The sequence below is a fragment of the Desmodus rotundus genome, chromosome 12 (assembly GCF_022682495.2).
Source record: "Desmodus rotundus isolate HL8 chromosome 12, HLdesRot8A.1, whole genome shotgun sequence".
NCBI classification, from domain to species: Eukaryota; Metazoa; Chordata; class Mammalia; order Chiroptera; family Phyllostomidae; genus Desmodus; species Desmodus rotundus.
This window is the reverse complement of record NC_071398.1, coordinates 50,242,587-50,262,682: the sequence shown is the minus strand read 5'-3', so window position 1 is coordinate 50,262,682 and position 20,096 is coordinate 50,242,587. Positions and strand designations below refer to the sequence as shown.

The following is a 20,096-nucleotide window of genomic DNA, read 5'->3' as shown; positions in this document are numbered from 1 at the left end:
TATCATATTCATAAAACAGGACTTATATTCACACTATATAAAGGCAAAAAAATGGGACCTAATAGAAATGTGGGTGATGATTATACATACATATAATATGAACTCTAACTGGATTCAAATGTATATACTCTCAACACCACAAGTTCCTGGGAAATAAATAAAACTCAAGTTTCACCCAACATCTTGGCAAAGAGTTTAAAAAACCACCAACTAAATACTATTGGTGACGATGTCTAGAAATGGGTTTCTCATACATTATTAACCAACGGTACAGCACTGTATTTGTGAAACTTTAAAAACATGTATATTTTGATCATGCAAAGACGTATGTACAAACTAGACTGCTTTTATTTTAGGTAAAAACTGGAAAAGACCTAAATGTTCAAATGTCCTCAACAGGAAATCAGTTAAATGAATTATGGTGTATCTATATATTATAACAGTAGACAGCCACCAAAAAAAAAAAAAAAAGGAACTATATGTATCAAGTTTCTAAGGACACAAATAGGAAAAATTGTAAAAAATAATATATGAGACTATATAAAATTTTTCAAAGTTTTACATATCACATTTTATAAGGTCTAATTAAAACAAAAACTCTCATTACCGTATGTAAAAAATAGTTAGAGACAATACATCAAAGAATTAGTATGTTTATATAAAAAAAGTCACTGGCACTGCCCTGGCTGGTGTGGCTCAGTGGACTAAATGCTGGCCTATGAACCAAAAAGTGGCCAGTTCCGTCCCCAGTTGGGGCAACCAGTCACAACACAAGCCTGGGTTGCAGACCAGGTCCTCAGCTGGGGCACGCAAGAGACAACTGATTGATATTTCTCTTTCTCTCTCCCATCCCCTCTTTCTAAAAATAAATAAATAAAATCTTAAAAAAAAAAAGTCACTGGGACTTAGAACACTTATGATACAAATAGAGAAATGGATATAAAGTGAGAAAGATTTTACTAAAGGATAAAGAGAATACCCAAATTTAGAGAAAGTAGTCAACTTCTTTCATAATGAAAAAAATAACATTAGGCTATAATCTTTCTCTAAACAACAAACATTTAAAAAACATTTTTTTAAATCCTCACCTGAGAGCATTCTTTCATTGCTTTTAGAGAGAGAAGAAGGAAAAGAGGGAGAAACATTCATTGGTTGCATTCTCGCACACGCCTCAATTGGGGATCAAATGTGTAACCTGGATATGTGACCCAACTGGGAATCAAACCCGTGACCTTTTGATCCAGAGGAAAATGCTCCAAACAACTAAGCCACACTGGCCAGGACAATAAGCAAATATTTGCATCAAAACACCCCGTGCTCTAAGAAAACAAACCCATCCTTCTAGTCATTGCTAGAGTTGCTGAATGCAAACAAAGCAAACTTTCCGGAACTAGCAGGTATTCAGATCCAGGGATATAGCAATCTCCAAAACATATAGTTTTCACTTCTGTAAAGATTCCTCCTGTACATACATTTTTCATACCAATAAATGTGAAGTAACCTGAGTATGTACAACATGGAAGGTACGTGAAAAACATCTGTATGCATGAGTGAATATACACTATAATTCCTACTATATCAAAAATACGTGTTCATCAAACTTGAAAGTGGTCAAAATTGCCTTGTTAATATACTGTGTGTTTACAGGTATCCAGACAGGTGGTAGGATTACATTTTCTACAAACTGTTATTTTTTTTAATGAATGTCTTTTCCTTCCCTTGTGTATGAAATGAGAAAGATCTTCCACTGACGCTTTTTTGCCATTCAACTTCCGCTCACCCTGTCTGACAACAAGGTTGCACCTGGGATCCTCTCCTTTGCCCCTGCAATGCCTCACTGGAAATTCTGCTACGTCTACCTCATGCCAGTTACCCATGAATATGTCTGATCCCCACAGCCTGCTCCCCATTAGAGTAATGGTTTGAGTAACATATGTGTAAATTCCCTCTATTCAACTACTTGCCAATGCCAAGCAGCGGGGCCAACTTGTGGTTCTTACAGGAATGAAAGCATGAGGAAGTGAACAGGCCTTTGGCCGTGGAGGAGTAAACCTTGGGAAGACAGCTCAAACGCACTTTGGGTCAGGAAAAGTCATTGAAGGACCTGAGTGGCTGGGCATGGGAGGAGCACAACCCAGCAGGAGTGCCACCCCACAGAAAGAGGAGGAAGAATAGTTTTGAAAGGGTGGGCCTCATTTCTCTGCAGCCCCAGAGGACCTAGTAAGGTTTTCTCCTGCACATTACTGAGGACTCAGCCCCAGGGAAAGCTACATCTCAGCCGCAGTGGCATTCCCACACCCGGCCTCCCACACTCACCTGAAAGCAGGCCGTCTGTCAGCTCTCTCTTTACCAGCCAGGGCTCCTTCCCTTGGCCCAGTACAGACACCACATCTGGCCTGGAAACACAGCATCCTGCGTGTGGGAAAAGACAGGAGGTCTACTCAAGCTCCTGGCATCCTGGAGAACCAGTTCCTGGGCTTTGAGAGAAAGTGTTATTACAGGAAGCAGAAAGGAAAGCGAGGAGTACCTGACAGCAGGGACAAGGCTTCCAGCATAATGAAGATACAAAGTGCAGCTCTACAAGGGGCAAACACTTGCCTTAGAAACCGGGGGCAGAAACTCAGCCCAACATCAGAGACCCAGCACGCATACACACAGTTCAGAACCGAGGAAAAGAAAGATCTGGGGGAGGGACAGCCTCACCTGCTGCCTCCAGGTCGCGGGTCTCCCACGTCACGTTCTTATGGAAACTCTCCCGAGCTGGGTCTAGCTGCTGGGAGAAGTCAGTGGCCACATCCACGATGGCCACCAAGCCCTGAAATGGCACAAACACACTTTCTAACCAAACCATACTTGCAAACCTGCAATGGCTCTGGCAGGGTGGGCAGTGTCCACACACTGAGACTTCTAGGTTCCACGTGATCTGGGTCACACGATGACTGTGCCTTGTCATGGCACATATGTTTGGGGGAAAGAGAAAAACAGGAGAACTTGTTTCTGCCATGGAGAAATTATAATTCTGTAGAGGAGAATAGCTTACACACAGTATGAATTTGCTCATGCTGACTGATAGCTTTCCCACGTTCAATACACGTTATTGGGTAAGTCTGCAGGCTTTTCCTCTCACAGGAAATCTCTGATGAAGAGGAAGGGTTGTGGCCCTGCCTCAGGTTCCTTCACAGTCATTACACATCAAACGTTTCTGGTCTCAGTAGACGCGTTACAAATGAACCCCCTGCTTTTCTCATGTGTCTCGCCTGTCTGCAGGGGCCACTGCACTCAAGAGAGTGGGCATGGTCTCTGTCCTGGGATGAGTTTCTTAATGCAGGACGCTGCCTTCTGGTCTGACTTCTTCCACCCCCCCACCCTCCCCGCCGCCCCGTGCCACTGAAACAAGGAAGCCATGCCTGGGAACCCTCTCCTCTGCCCCTCTAACGCCCTGCTGCAAATTTTGCAAACTCCACCTCATGCAAGTTACCCGGGAACATGCCCTCTCCCCTCCATGCGTGGTCTGCCTTACCGGCTGCCTCTGGAACAGAGCCTCGTAATCCCAGCGTTCCCCTAGCACGGAGCACTGCACACGGCAGCCGGCAAGTTTCTCCAACAGCACTGCCTCGGACCACGGGGCTTCACACACATCCCCCTCTGCAAGTGATTCCGTGGCCTCCGGCACAGCCCGCCAGTCTGAAAGACAGCAAGACAGTACACGTCGTTTTCATGATGGATTAGGATGAAGACGACTTCCCAAATATAACCAGATAAACTAAAATCCTCAGGAGAGCACATCATTTTGAAAGCATTTCCCTGACTAACCAGCCTTATTTCCCCAATTTGCGCAGCTTTAACTCTAAACAATATATGAGCTTTCTCGCCAAAATGCTGACCAAGCAAGGTACATTATGCTGTTAGCATGAGAAGAAATTGAAGATTAGATGAGAGCGCTCACAAAAATTTACATCTAAGATAAAATGTGGCAAATATAGACAAACAGGGAGGGAAGGCTACAGAAGAAAATGCTGTATAATCCTTATCTGGGCTGATTCAGTAGAAGTCACTTTGACACTTTCTCCATTTTATCCAGCAAAAATTTCTTCTCTAGTCCAATATGCCTCCTTTTTTATTACTAATAAAAATTTGATCAAATATGAAAGTTAAATGGAAAATTTTGACAAAAACACCCTTACAGTTCTGTGCCACCTGATGACACATGTGAGCCATTGTCACTTGTCACTGTGGGCAGCCATCCTGTCGATACCATGGTCCCTCTGAAGCAGGATTTGAACAAAGAGGTCTCACAAAATTCTCCAGCCCTCAGCAATCCTCAGCATTTCCTGTTATAGTAACCTCCAACAGATCTGCAGTTCTGATTCCTTGTCTTACTTGATTAATTTGTTGTTCCAGAAATAACGCTGTGGTTGACATCTCTGTATTCCCTAGTGGTGCAAATAGTACCACAGTATCTGTAGGAATAGTCCATCAAATCAGAACTACATTCTTTTCTTCTGAGAGCAATCACTCAACTTCATGCTGCCTGTCTGTACCAGGCAGTCCGCGTGAACCCCAAATCATTTACGACCGAACCCAAACTCCTCTCCTAACCTAATTCTTATGTGCCCACTAAAGGCTCCAATCTCACTCTCCTGGCCTGACACTCAGCGCATTTCTTCATCCTTAGTCTCTCTTGCACTTATCAGACGTGGGACAGCGGTTTCTACTTCACTGCAGGTGTGTGCTGTCTCCCCTGGGAGGGGCTGATTTTCACTGGCAAACACCCATCTTAATGGCCAGCACCTGAAGCTCTAAGCTGACACTCAGGAAGAACTTGTTTTAAAAAGTCCGCAAACCAAACAGTCATTTCATCAAAAAGAAATAAGATAGTAAAAACAACATCAGAATCAGACAAAAGTTTTTGAATGAAAGGAGATTATTATGTAAGTCTGAATGTCAAAGGGTCTGAGAGGGAGCTGGGGAAAAATGGACTCAGAGTATAGGAATGAAGTTACATTTTGAGGAAGAGGGGCAACTTTGGGTAAAAACTTGGGAAGTCCATTTTCAAGAGGACTGAATTTGCCCTCCGGACCCAGAGCTCAGGAAGAGCCTGCTGATGATCCTACATGTCTGAGGTTGCTGAGATGTGACCAGCAGTGGCTCCCCCACCAGAGTCCCTCATGCTCACCTGGGCACGGGCCTCTGGTCAACTTTCTCTTGGCCATCCAGGGCTCTTCCCTTTGTTCTAATGAGGAGATCATATCGGGCTTAGAGAAACAAAGTCCTAAATCCATAAAAAGAAACAGGAGGTGGTCGGGCTGTGGGTCTGTGATGGGAGAGGGCTAGGTGCTCAAGGCGTGACACTTCTGAGTTACGGGCTCGGACAAGGGGAAGGTGTGAGAGAGGACAGGAACACCCTTACCCAGTGACACCAGGTTCCTGTAGTTCTCCAACATCACGTCTCTGTACAGGGCTCTCTGAGCACAGGTCAGCTGTTCCCACTCCTCCTGGGAGAAATCTACAGCCACATCCCCAAACGTCACCAAGCTCTGCAAGGACAAGACCATGTTCTTGATCAACCAGTGCTCATGCCCCTCATATGTGGGGGCTGCTATGAACAAAACTGTGTCCCCCAATTTGTATGTTGAAGTGCTAACCACCAGTAACACCAGGAATGAGGGATCAGAGGGGCAACCGTGTGAAGAGGCAGCAAGAGGGGGCTGTCTGCATGCCAAGCAAGGAGCCCTCAGGAGAAACCAACCCTGCCACCACCTTGATCTTGAACTTCTAACCTCCAGAAGTGTGAGAAAAGAAGCCTCTGTTGTTCAGGTCCCCCTAGTCTGTGGCATTTTGTCATGGAAGCCCTCCCAAACTGACATAGGGATCTAAGGATTGCCTTCTCTTCATTTTGGGTAAGAGAATGTGCATGTAAGGAATAGTATCTGGTGATTTGGAAATTTAGTTAAATGCCATAAACTTGAGAGAAGAGAAAACTATGGAGACAGCCCCTGCCCAGGGGAACTGGCACATCCATGTGGGTGAAAGGATGTGCGTGTGAAAACAGTCCCGACATCAATTCAAACAACACATCACAAAGGAAAAATGTTCCATGCACAACAGGGCAGAGCATTTTCCACAGGAGGACACTCGAGGCGCCTGGGGTGATCAGCGCATGCACAGAGAAGTAAACCTGGGCACGTGCCTCAGAACAACATGACCAATCCCCACACCCCACACAAGGCTCTAGGGCTTTGTATGTGACTTCATGTTCACTAGCTGTTGAGTATTCATTATAGCAGAACAAAACAACACGGTAATACTTGCAAGCAAGAGCCAAGAGCAGCATACTGAGCCCTGCACAGAAGACACACTCGTGTGCCCCCCGCCTCTGAAACAAACGTGGTGGGCTGGCAGAGCACGTGGCCACAGAGCAGAGGCACTGATCCGCGGGCTGAATAATGCACGGGAGTGTGGCTCTTGTAAGACAGACTCCATGGCAGCTCTGCAGCTGTTCCTGTTCTGCTGCTGCTGACACACACATCACACCAGCAATTTGCTAAACGTCTCCAATTCTGAAAACTGTGTGAGCTTTAGCTGCGGACAACTTCAGGTATCCTGGAACTCTAACATTTCAATGCACCGCGAAATAGGCCAGACACAGAAAGACAAACACTTCATGATCTCACTCAGATATGGAAGATAAAACAGTCCAACTCACAGAAGAGAGGACAACGGTGGCTGCCAAAGGCCAAGGGGAGGAGGAGCTGGGAGGTGATGGTCAGAGAGGACAGACTTCCAGGTATGCAGGTGAGAGAGTTCCAGAGACTTCCTACACAGCCCAGTGCTCATAACTAACAACAGTGTACTATGAGAGGGCAGATCTCACGTTAAAGGTTCTTACAACCAAAAACAGTATCATGACAAAGTGTAGGAGGAAACGTTGGGAGTGACGGACAGGTCCCTGATGTTGATGGTGGTCATGGTTTCATGGATGCAGACTTATCTTCGAACTCACTGAGTGCTACACATTAAAAACAGGCAGTTTTTTATACGTCAATCAATGTTCTTGAGTTTTCTCATTACTCTAGAAAGTGGCTTAATAACAAAAAAGCCATTTTAATGCAACTATTTTAAATTGTATTCAAGGACACAGGTGCTCTGACACATGCTGCTCTGTGTGTGACCTAATGACAGCAGACGCGATCACAGACTCCAGTCTAACTGCTCCTGGGCTGGCAAGTCTCACACTTATTTCTTTCAAATGTTCACCTATTGTTCAGACATCCTTTACTAATCATATTTTAAAAATCTTTACAATATGTTTATAGCATCTTCACAGTAACTCTGTGAGTCTGTTGATGCAAAAGCAAACGACGTCCCTTTCTTTAGCATTTGTTACCACACTGTATTGGGTAAGAAAACTGAAACACATGGGCTTCTAAATTAAAGAAGCTACATTTAACACTTCCTTAGACTTTTCAACAGAATTCCTGTGAGTATGCTGATTTTTCCCTAATAGGAAAGGGCCCCTCTCCACTGTGTAACCCCACGTGGGCTCATGAGGGACCCAACATTCACAGCATGTGTCCATTCTCAGGGTGTCCGTCCACGCACACAACCAGTGCCCTGTGTCTGCCAATACTCTGTACTGTAGTAATAACAATCACAGCTTACGGGGCTTACAATATTCCAGACACACTTCCAGATACTGACACACAAGCTATCTCACCCCGCAACACCCCAACCGTTGGTCCGATTCTTGTTCCCACGTTACAGGTGAGGAAGCGGAGCTGACAGGACCGTGAACACACAGTCCCCTACAGAGTCAGGACCTGAGGCTGGCCATCTGGCTCCACAGTCCACGTGCTCCCCCTCCACATCACAGCCAGTGAAGTCCTTCTGTAAAGGGCTTTGGGTGCCGCAGAGCCTGCCACAACCACTCCACTCTGTCCCCAAAGCAGGAGTGCGGCCTCGGACAAGGATTAGGCTGTGCTCCGAGGAGGCTCATCATGAGCACCAAAGCGTGAAGTTCACTGATTCTCACATGTCAGAAAATACCGTTCTCATTTCAATGATTTCCAAACATTGAAAAATGTAAAAACCATTCATAGCTCGTGAGCTTTGTACACCAAAAGAACTGGGGGGCCAGAGGCGGCTCACAGGCCAGTTTGCCCACCTGTCCCACGTTACATACATTGTGTGGTTAATGAATGCCACCTAAGGGTGTGCCTGTAAATTTGTAAAGCAATCAAGATGGTGTGACATGCCAACCACCGACACTGGGTTTAACATGTGCCGACACCTCACATGTATTAACTTAAGTAACCCTGACAAGAACCAGGAGGCATGTGCTGCCTTTATTCCCATTTTTACAGACGAAGAAATGTGGTCATTTAAGTTGCCTTACGGTTATACAGCAATTACAGGCTAGAGCTAGCATCCAAACCCGGGCACCCTGGCTCCCCAGTCCATGCCTGTGACCAGTATGTGACACTGCCTCTATTAAAAGGTTCCACGCTGACCACAGCAATTATGCGTGATGCCCAATCGCCCTGACAGAAAACGAGGTCTGCTCGACAACATGGCTTTCAGATGAAACAAACTTTCTCTATCTGACAATGGACCACCCGCTTCATTCAGGAAACGCCAAACGCTCTCAAATGCACAGATCCTATTCTTACTCCTGTCACGTCCACAGAGATACGGAGCTTTCTAAATGGGTTTCTCGGTGCCATACTACACACCCGAGGAAACACACACATACAAAATCTTCTCCAGGTGTCAGAATTTGACTAGGTGTTTAACGTGTAATCTAAATAAAGATGAGAAAGAGGCATTAAAGGCAAACAAAATGCAAAAGTAACTCTACACTTACAGAAAAATATTTTGTATTAATTATTTTATACGAATTAAAAAAAAGTATTTTATATGAAAAATGCATTGAAGAGGTTTTTTTTTGGTTCCATTCAATTTAGTTAATTTGAAAGCATACAAATCAAAAACTGGTAATAAAATTTTTTTTGGTAAAGCTTATTATTCTTTTTTAAAGCATGGATTCTAGCTATTGAGGCCCTATTGCTGTTTCATTGAAATATAATTTTAAAAGTGTTCTGACTTCATCTTAGTATGGTAAACTTTAATCCACAAAGTAAGAAAAACTGCTGTGAATGTATTCATAGGAAATGATCAGGGTAAAGCACATTTTCAGGTACAAAAACGATTACACTGAATAGTTAATAATATATTAAATTAGCAAGACATTGGCTACAAGAGAACTTCAGCTATATTAAAATATTTAATCAACAAATATTTTCTGTATTAGGCATTGGAGCAAAACTGTCCAAAATCTCTGCTGGTGTCAGGTGTCCCCTGCAGGAGGGAATCAGACAAGATACATAAAACAACCCAAAAGCAAAACATATAGGATGTGCTGAGAGTTTAAGAAAGTGAAGCAGGGATGAGGGAAGTAAAGATCTGGTGGAAGGGTTGGAATTTCAGACAGGAAAATGAGCAGGAAATTAAAAGAAATTTATTGAGCCCTTCCTGGTGTGGCTCAGTGGATTGAGTGCTGGCCTGCAAACCAAAAGGTTACTGATTCCATTCCTGGTCAGGTCACATGCCTGGGTTGCAGGCCAGCGCCCCAGTTGGGGTGTGAGAGTCAACCAGTCAGTGTGTCTCTCACACATTGATGTTTCTCTCCCTCTCTTCCCCACTTCCCCTCTCTCTAAAAATAAATAAAATCTTTAAAAAATGTTTTAAATTAAATATGTTTATTGATTTTAGAGACAGAGAGAGACAGAAACATCAACTGATCATCTCTTGTACACACTGTGACTGGGGACTGAACCCTCAACCTTTGGGTTTATGGGACCATGCTCCTACCAACTGAGCAACCTGGCCAGGGCGAAAGACAATTTTTGAATAAGCACAGAGTCAGAAGTGTCGGAGCTACAAGGGCTAGGCCATGTGGGGCCACGAGTCACAGAAAGATTCCGACCTCATTCAGAAAAGCCACTGACAGACTTTGAGCAGAGAGTGACATCACTGTGCCTGCTGTGTTGGGAAGCAACCTTGGGAGCAGAAGCAGGAAGTCACAGAAGCAGAGTTAGGGCCAACACTAAGGCGGTGGGTGGGGAGCGTGGTGATGACGCTCAGACCCCACACACAATTTAAAATAGTGCCCACAGGACTTGCAAAAGAGATCACATATGATTGGTGAGGGGGGAGAGGAGACAGGCACAGTGCGAGGTCTCTGGCCTGAGTAACTGAGAGCAGGGCTGCCACAGTCTGAGACAGACACAACTGTGGGAGGGGCCGGTTTGGGGGAAAATCTCAGGAATTTGGGTCTGGTGGTGTCAAGTGGAGGAGTCGAGTTGGACACACAGGCCTGGAGCTCAGAGGAGAGGTTTGGGCTGGAAAGGAGAATTCAGGAGACACTGGCACGTGGCTAGTTTTCACAGACAAGAACAGGGAAGGGGTGCTGACAGACAAGAGAGCGCCGAGATTGGATCCCTGAGGTGCGCCCAGTTACAGTTAAGGACAGGAGGAACCAGCTGCAGACACTGAGCATCAGGAAAAGTGGAGGAAAGCCAGAAGAGGAAGGCCTCCTAGGAGCCAAGGGAAAAAACCGTCCCATTAGAGGCCTGGGGAAAACCCCATCAGGGGTTGGCAGCCACCTGTTTTTGTAAATAAAGTTTTAGTGGAATACAACCCCACCGTCCCTTTACCTAATGTCTGTGGCTGCATAGCTCCAGGGAGTAGAGTGGAGTGGCCCCCCAAAAGCCTAAAATATTTACTTCCTAGCACTATATCCTGAAAGCCTGCCAACACATGAGCTATTTCAAGAACCAAAGAGAATCCAAAAAAGACTAAAAGCTAAGTATTGCATTTGGTAACGTGGAGATCACAGGTGACCTCCTTAAAAGCAGTTTGGGCGAAACAGGTGGAACCTGGTTCATCTATTTATGAGAAACAGCTGACAAAAACATTTGTCATTTTAAGAAGCCACACAATCAAGTGGGAAAATGACCCTTTCAAACTGTACTGAAAATGCTGCCCTTCCTCCTCCTGCCTGCCAAACATCACCTCTCCCTTCAAAAGTTGGCTCAGGAGATTGAATGCTGGCCTGCAAACCAAAACATCTCCAGTGATTCCCCATCAGGGCACATGCCTGGGTTGCAGGCTGGGTCCCCGTTTGGGAGCATGCAAGAGGCCACCAATCAATATTTCTCTTGCTCCCCTTCTCCCTCCTCTCCCTCTCTCTAAAAATAAATAAATAAAACCTTAAAAAACAAACAAACAAAACAGCCCTGGCTGATATGGCTCAGTGGATTGAGCACCCGCCTACAAACCAGAAGGTTGCCGTTTTGAGGGAAGGTTGTAGGTTGGGGCACACGCCTGGGTTGTGGGCCAGGTACCCAGATGGGGGCAATCGATGTTTCTCTCATACATCTGTGTTTTTCTCCCTCTCTTTCTCCCTCCCTTCCCCTCTCTCTAAAAATAAATAAATCAAAATCTTTAAAAAATTAAACAAAACATGGCTCAAATTGTCTCACAGTAAACACTCCCTTATCTACCCGCACAGCCTGTGTCACAGGACTGGTCCAAGCTCTTGCAGTCTGGAGCCTTTTTACTTCCACATTTTCCACCATGAGGCTGTGGACTACTCGAGAGAAGGGGCTGGGCCTCGGCCACCTGTTTCTCCAGAGGCTGGCATGAAGTGGACACCAAACCAACCAGGAACAGCACAAGGAACAGCATTATTTCCCCCAAGGAGTACCTTTCTGCTTCCTCAGAGTCCCTCGAAGCAAAGTGGCACAGGGAGGGGCTGAGTCACTTGGCCTATGAAGAAGGAACACTGAATGGGATCAAGAGGAAGCAAGGAGGGAGGCCCTGGGCAACCCCACAGCCCATCACTCACCAAAACGGAAGGAAATGGGAACCAGCTCCCAGAACACAACTCTTAAACTGAAAACTTTTAGCACTCTTATGTCCACTGCAGCGTTATTTACAAGAGCCAAAATCTGGAAGCAACCCAAGCACCCATCGACAGACAAGTGGATAAAAAACTCGTGGTACATTTACACAATGGAATATTACTTGGCCATAAAAAATGCAATCGTACCACTTGTGCCAACATGGATGGAACTAGAGGGTATTGTGCTAAGTGAAATCTACAGAGCAAAAAAAAGAGCAATAAACAAATAAACAGAAACAGACTCATAAATAGAGAACAGACTGGTGGTTCTCAGAGAGGAGGGGGGTTGCAGGACTGGGTGACAAAGGTGAAGGGATTGTGCCCTGACTAGGTGGCTCAGTTGGTTGGAGCATCATCTCATACACCAAAAGGTTGCAAGTTTGATCCCCCGTCAAGGCACATACCTAGGTTTCAGGTTTGATCCCCCGTCAACCCACTAATGTTTCTCTTTCCTTCTTTAAAAAAAAAAAAAAAAGTCCATAAACATCCTCAGGTGAGGATTATTTTACAAAAGGTGAAGGGACTGAGAAGTACAGATTGGCAGTTACAAAATAGTCAGGTGGATGTGCAGTACAGCATAGGGATCATAGCCAATAATGTAACAACTATGCATGGTGCCTGGTGGGTACTTGTAATCGGAAAATAGAATTTAAAAATAATCTGAAAATTTTTCAAAAGAAAATAAGCATTACGCAGTCCTGAAAAGCAAGGAGACAGGAAACGTGAACTCACCTGGGACGTGGCTCCCGGTTCATTTCCTTTCGCTGCTGCCTCCTGTTTGTGCCTCCTGTGCTGGAGAAGGGCGGCATCTCTGGAAGGCAGAACTGGGGGGTCGGGGGATACAAAGGGGCGGTCAGGGCTAACTGCATCCTGACTCGGCAGCCAGGAGACGCTGCCTTCCGTCTGAGTCTCCCACGAGCCATGACCACAAAGGGCTTCCGCAGGTGGTCAACACCCCAACACTCCGGCACCAGCAGGGTGAGGCCAGGTGTGAAGGGGCAGCTAGGACCTGGCCCTTACTCCCCGTGAGGCGGCCACGCGAGGGGCGGGGTGTAGCGTCTCCGGGACCATGGAAACAGGAGCGTCGGTCCGGTGACCGGGCCAGTACAGGTCGCTCCCCGCACCACTACCGGGGTGCTCTGAGTCACGTCCAACGTCCAGACTTTGGGTCATCTCACCCTATAGGGATGAGGTCGTCCCCGGCCACCCCGCCAGGCCACCTGTCACCCTCACCTCTGGTCTCAGGCCCCGTGGTCACCGCTCGCCGCTGGCCCTGGGAAATGAGGCCGTTCCTGGAGCGCGGCCTTCCCCGGCCCCGGCGGACCAGAGAGGTCGGGAACGCCGCCGTCGCGCCTCGGCCCGGCTCTGGCTTTGTGCAGAGGGCGCCTCGCCGAGCCGGGGACCCCAGCTTGCAGTTCCCCGCGCTCCCGGCCACCCTTGCTGCCCCTCGCATGTCTCCACGAACACACCCACCCACGCTAGGCACTCCCGGCCCCCTGCGGCCCCGTCCCCGCCCCGTGCGGACCCCGGCCGCCGAGAACACCGCCGCGAAGAGCTCGCGAGAGCCGGCAGCCAGCTGCGGCAGGAAGTGGGCGTGGCCGCCGCCGCCGCCGCGCCCTCTGGGAAACGTAGTCCCGCCACGGTCGTGAAGGCGACACGCAGGGCGCGGACTGCAAGGGGCAGGTCCACACCGCGATCACAAAGCGTCCATCCGCGAAGGCCCAGGCCTACAGGCCACCCCGAGCGACAGAGCCGCGCCCCAGGAGATTCTGGAAATCGCGCCTGGATAGGAGCGGCCGGTGCACGTGCTAGGCGGGGGCGGGGCCTCAGGGAGAATGGTCACAAAGGTGGGCTTTATCGGGAGTTAGCTGAAGTTCTCTTCATTTACATGAATACGTCATAGGCGTGCCAGGGTGGGAAATGTGTTAATGAAAGTCATCATTAATAAACAAAAGGTGAAAAAATATCCTCTAACCTCAATACATGAGGAAAACGCATCCGATAAAATTCAAGACACATCTGTAATTTAAGGAAAAAATGCTTATTTACTAAACTAGGAATAACTTCCTCATCTGAATAAAAATATAATAAAATTGTTCTAAACTTCAAATACTTTCATTCAGCTTTGGTTAAAACTATGCTTTTTTTAGGTTCAGGGGAGAGAGAAAAAGTGCCAATGGTAGTTCTGTGAATGGAAACCAATGTAACAAACTTTGTCTTTTATTGTAAAGAATATTAATCCTTAACCTACTATAAAAATAAGATGGGGAAAAAAGTCTCAGCCCAAGAGTTTAAGTCTTTCTTGGGTTATGTTTTTATAAATCTATATGAAAGGCAGTAGAGTGAAAAATCTGACCTCATCTAACTAAAATACTCAGAATGTGAAATAAAATTTTTTTCTTTAAAAAAAAAATCACTGAAGCCGTCATATTGGTAGGCTAAATGGAAAATTGGTTAACCTTCATCCACAGCTAGCTCAAGCAATGGAGCCTTAGTTGGCAGGGTTCTTTAAGGTTTCTTGGGGTTTAGAGTTATAAAATCCCAAATTCTCCCACAAACCCTCATTTCAGGAACCACAATGCCAAACAAAACGGTGAGTTTTAATGGCACTGTGACATTTAGCAATCACAGATACAGTGCTACAAGGAAGAGGTCAACTAGACAACTATGTTACAAACATGGCTTGCCTTCTAGTTCATGCCTTAAAGCAAAAAATTTAAGCTATGAGTCATTCTTTCTTTTATTTTATATTACCCAATTCCACATGGACAGGCATCACACGTATTCCTTAGACTGGCACATCTTGTACTCGTTCTGTTGGTTTAAGGCAGTAGTGATCTAGACCACAGCTGACTGTCGCTATCGATGCATGCTTTCCTGACACAAAGTAAGATTAGGACCCTAACAACTTTTGCTCCATTTCACCCAATAATAAACTTTAATAGTAATCCCCATTTTCTGAGGACCTTTTGCATGAAACACACCCAATACTACCAATTTCTCTATTGGTTGGGTTTCCTTGATTGACAGCAAAATAATTTAATCTAATTTTAAAAGGAAAAGAAACTACTGGTGGGATACAACCTGGAAAGAACACAAATCAGGCCACCTCTAGCAAGCAGAACAGCAGGAATTTATGCACCATCTTTGAATTGTGGCCAGAGGATGTTCACATCATCTCCCTCCTGTGTACCAAGGAGAGCATGTGACTGGATTAAAGTGAACCCTGTACAACTGCTAACACGAGCGAAACCTTATGGAATGACATCAAAGTGGGTCAAAGTGGCTCAGCAAAGCAATTTGTGTAGAATTGTGTTTGTGTTTTTTATTTGTATTGTAGAGAAAAACAACAATCTGATGTGTATGCATTTTCATAACTTTAACTTTATCAAGTTTATATATTTAAAACTACCTTATATTATGTAGTTACAGAAATTAAAATTTCAATTAATAAACTACAAACACTTTCTGTGAGTAGAGAGATGTCTTATTCTGCATAATCATCTCTTCAACCAATTTCCATAATTTAAGTAAACAGTTTACCAGTGTTGGACATTATAGCTGTTCCAAGTATTTTACAATTCTATAATAAATGTGCTTAATGTGTGTGTATTTCCACACTTGTACCTTTTGAGAAAATAAATGCCTAGATGTAGAATTGTGACAATAATTAATTACATTTACAATGTTGACAGTTAACACCACATTGCCCTCTAAAGTGGTTTTCCAACAATTTAGCCTCCCAATGTATAAAAACATCATTTTTTGCATCTGCAGCAGTACTGGATACATTGGAACCTTGGTTTTTGAACTTGATTTGTTATAGAAGGCTGTTCGAGAAGCAATTTGTTCAAAAACCAAATCGATGTCATACTTGCACATTCTCTCCTTTGTTGCCTGAGAGAAGTGTGACCCATCATACAGGTATCAGCATGAAAGGGTTGTCAGGTCAGGAACTGAACTTTTGTTCAACAACTGAGACATTTTTTTCCGTGAACAACATGGCTGAGAACTGAATTATTCAAGATGGGAGATGTCCGAGAACTTTGGTTTGAATGAATTAGTCACCCTGTACATTCGCATGGGTTGGATGTTGTTAGTGAGGACTTTTAAATTTTACACTTATCTGGTAATTAGTATCATTAAGGACTTTATTTTATTTGATTGTTTTAAGTTCTTCCCAGAAGAGCTGCTAGTTGGTATGCTTGGCCAGACTGTATATCTTATCCTTGCTGGTTTCCAATCGTACCACTGATAGAGGGCTACATCCTTCATGATATACATTTAAACTCTCTCTCAGCCTGTCCTGTACCTGTTAGCACTGCATACAGTGTCTTATACCATGGAAAAGGTTTAAATTTTTTACATGGTCCTACATGTCACTTCTTTTTATGGCTCCTAAACTCTGTGTTCTGTTTACCAAAGTTTTCCTCAACCCAAAATAGTAGAAATATTCTACATTCTGCTTCTGAATTTTCATAGTGTTTCCTGTTACATCTTTAATCCATAGTTAATGCAATCGTCTGTAAGGGATAACATGCAGATCTGACTATTTCTAGTTAGAGAACTACTTGTCAAACAACATTTAAATAACCTATCCTTCTCAATGACACATCAAAAAAACCATTTTTGTAATATACTAAATTCATGGGTATGTGATCTTTTTCAAAAATTTCTTTGAGATGCCTGCCCAGTTACTATTCTATGTGAACTTCAGAAGAAAACAGTCAATGCAAAAGTATCATACAAAGATTGTGACTGCAATTGAGTGAATGCACACACATCTATACAATGTTGAAACTTCCATCTAAAAATCTGTGTAGATCTCCATTTACCCCAAGTCTCTGTTCTTTTTCAATAGAGGGTAATAATTTCCTGTCTGTATGTAACTGTGAGTAAATTCATCTATAATTTCATTTTATTCTGGGGTTGACACCAGAGCTGAATTAGCCTCATGACAAAAATGTAATATTTCAAATATATTTTTCTATATTCTATAACAGCTTAATTACTGGCAACTTGAAAAAGGGCTAGATTATTTAAGTTCTCTATTTCTTTACTTTTAAATATTAGTAATATTTATTTTTTTCTGGACTAAATATTAATTCTTCCCAGCAAATTCTAATTAATTGGTTCTTGTCTTATCCAGAGCTCCAAACACTACCTATAACATATACCAAGCATCAGGCCATACTGAATTTCCTCACTGACAAAAGAACACAGCCTCAGATTCATGAGGAACCCACTCTTTAACTGTGTTACAACACCAGGCTTTAAACATACCAATGCTAATCCTCATCATCCATCAAAGATAGAGTTTGAGTTCCAAAGCTGTTATGATATCCTGGCACTGATATACTGCTTTCCAGAGTTTACTGTTTTATCAAAACAGACTCTTAAGAACGCTAATCCAACATTCAACAAGCACTAAAGAATAAGGTGCTATGCTAAGCACTTTATATGCATTGACTAGTTTAAAATTTCTTAACAGGCCCTGGCTGGTGTGGCTCAGTGGATTGAGCACCAGCCTGCGAACCAAAGGGTTGCAGGTTCAATTCCCAGTCAGGGCACATGCCTGGGTTGTAGGCCAGGTACCCTGTAGGGGGCATGTGAGAGGCAAGCACACATTGCTGTTTCTCTCCCTCTTTCTCCTTCCCTTCCCCTCTAAAAATAAATTTAAAGAATTAAATTTCTTAACAGGGTTTTAGGAGAAAAATAATATTATTACATTTACATTTTAAAAATAACACCGTGGTGGTAGTGTGAACAATGAATTTCAAGGGAACAAAAGAGGATGCAAGGAAACCAGTTCTTATACAATTGGAATAGTCCAGGAAAAAGGACTCTGCTTTGGACTAGGGCAATGAGAACTGAAAGAAGTAGATGAATTCCAAGAATATTTAGCAGATATATCCACAGGACTTGGTGGTATAGGGGATGAAGAAAAGCTGGCTGCCTGAGCAGACCCTGCAGCATGAATTTTCTGATGCTGAGCAAGGCATGCACTCTGTCTGAAGACATTTCCATATTCCTTACATTCGTAAGATCTCTCTCCAGTATGGACTCTTCTATGCAGATTAAGGTGTCCAATCTGGCTAAAGGTTTTCCTACATTCCTGACACTCATATGGTTTCTCTCCTGAATGAATTCTGTGATGAACAGTAAGGGACTGACGATGGCTAAAGGCTTTGCCACATGCACTACACTCATAAGGTTTCTCACCAGTGTGACATCTTTGATGACAAATAAGGGATGACTTTGTCCTAAATGCCTTCTCACAGTCAACACACTCATAGGGCCTTTGGCCAGTATGAAGTCTCTGATGTTGAGCGCGGGATGAACTATCACTAAAAGCTTTCCCACATTCAGTACATTGATAGGGTTTCTCTCCAGTATGAACTCTCTGATGTTGAATGAGGCGGGTAGTCTGGCTGAAGGCTTTCCCACATTCCTTACACTCGTAGGGTTTCTCTCCTGTATGAATTTTATAATGTTGTACAAGGTGTGCCCTCTGGTTGAAAGATTTACAGCATTCCTTGCATGCGTAGGGCTTCTCTCCAGTATGAATTCTCTGATGAGTGGCCAGCTGTGAACTGATGCTGAAAGCTTTCCCACATTCCCTACATTCATAGGGTTTTTCGCCAGTATGAATTCTCAGATGACTAGCAAGGTGTATACTTTGCCTAAAGCCTTTTCCACACTCTTTGCACTCAAAAGGTTTCTCTCCAGAATGCATTCTTTGATGTTGAGTGAGTGATGCATGATGGCTAAAGGCTTTCCCGCAGACATCACATTTGTAAGGTTTCTCTCCTGTGTGAATTCTCTGGTGTACAATAAGGGATGAGCCATAGCTGAAGGTTTTCCCACACACATCACATTTGTAGGGTTTCTCTCCAGTATGAATTCTCCTATGTTGAATAAGGCCTATGTGATCACTGAAGGCTTTCCCACAGTTGGCACATTCAAAGGGTTTCTCCCCAGTGTGATAATATCTCCAGTGACGAATAAGGGATGTGTTCTGCCTAAAGGCTTTCCCACATTCAACACATTCGTAGGGTCTTTTGCCAGTGTGACATCTCTGATGTCGGGCAAAGGAGGAGCCATCGCTGAAGGCCTTTCCACATTCCTTACATTCATAGGGCTTCTCCCCAGTATGAATTCTCCGATGCTGAGCAAGGTGTGCAGGCTGGCTGAAGGCTTTTCTACATTCCTTACATTTATATGGTTTTTCTCCAGTATGAATTCTTTGATGTTGAACAAGGTGTACATTTTGGCTGAAGGCTTTCCTACATTCTTTACATTCGAAGAGTTTTTCTCCAGTATGTGTTCGGTGATGTTGAGCAAGGTGTTGACTCTGGCTGAAGGCTTTTCCACATTCTTTACATTCATATGGCTTTTCACCAGTATGAATTCTCTGATGAACAGTAAGGGACGACCTCTGGGTGAAGGTTTTCTCACATTCATTGCATTTGAAAAGCTTCTTTCCTCCATAGACTCTTTTGTGTTTCTTTACCATGGAATTTTTGGAAAAACTTTTTACATCAGACCTGTGATTATAAACATTCTCTCCTGCATAATCTAGATGGACAAATTTCCCAGATTTGTGGTCTATTTCATTAGTAAGGGTTTTTTTGTAAGTGAGTGTTTCTTGTTTGATAAATGACTCTTGACTTACCAGCTGCCTCTCAAAACAATCTCTAGCTTTCCACTTTTCTTCAAAAACGCAATGCTCAAGTCCATAGTTTGTAATGCTCTCCATTAACACATCATCATACATCAATGGCTTCAGAGATAATTCTTGTGTCTCATATCTAGATTCCCAATCTGAAAGATATCAAAAAAGCAAATGTTTCCTTTCATGGACTATAACAAAGGAAATATTTAACATGGAATAGGGGATTCAAAAATAATGAATCCCACAAAATGTATTATGTAAGGCATGTCAACTGAAAAATATGCAAGAAGATCCCAGAGACTAAAAGATCATAGAGGAATGTGAAACAGGTGATTAAGAAAATTAAATGTAACATAATGAGGTAAGTTACCTTCCTCGATTATCTACTTCTAATTGATCTGCATAATAGCTTATTTTAAAATATGAGTATCATCACAAAAATATTATTCCTACTAA

The 20,096-nt window shown here is 43.9% G+C and overlaps 1 protein-coding gene across 6 annotated transcripts in view; it reads right to left on the bottom strand.

Annotated features, from left to right (window-relative positions):
- The window catches only part of LOC112313487 (zinc finger protein 470), an 81,290-nt gene that overhangs the window by 32,650 nt on the left and 28,544 nt on the right, over positions 1-20,096 (bottom strand). For 4 of the 6 annotated variants that reach the window (XM_071219958.1, XM_071219959.1, XM_024570014.4 and 1 more), the window contains one exon: positions 14,885-19,789. In XM_071219958.1, the coding sequence (XP_071076059.1) occupies positions 17,778-19,789 (2,012 nt within the window). In that variant the 3' untranslated portion in view covers positions 14,885-17,777. Of the gene's footprint in view, positions 1-2,316; positions 2,413-2,703; positions 2,816-3,520; positions 3,685-5,176; positions 5,273-5,410; positions 5,538-11,767; positions 11,832-12,697; positions 12,790-13,198; positions 19,790-20,096 lie in introns of those variants that run through there. The other 2 variants (XM_071219964.1, XM_071219961.1) reach the window with 2 other exon arrangements.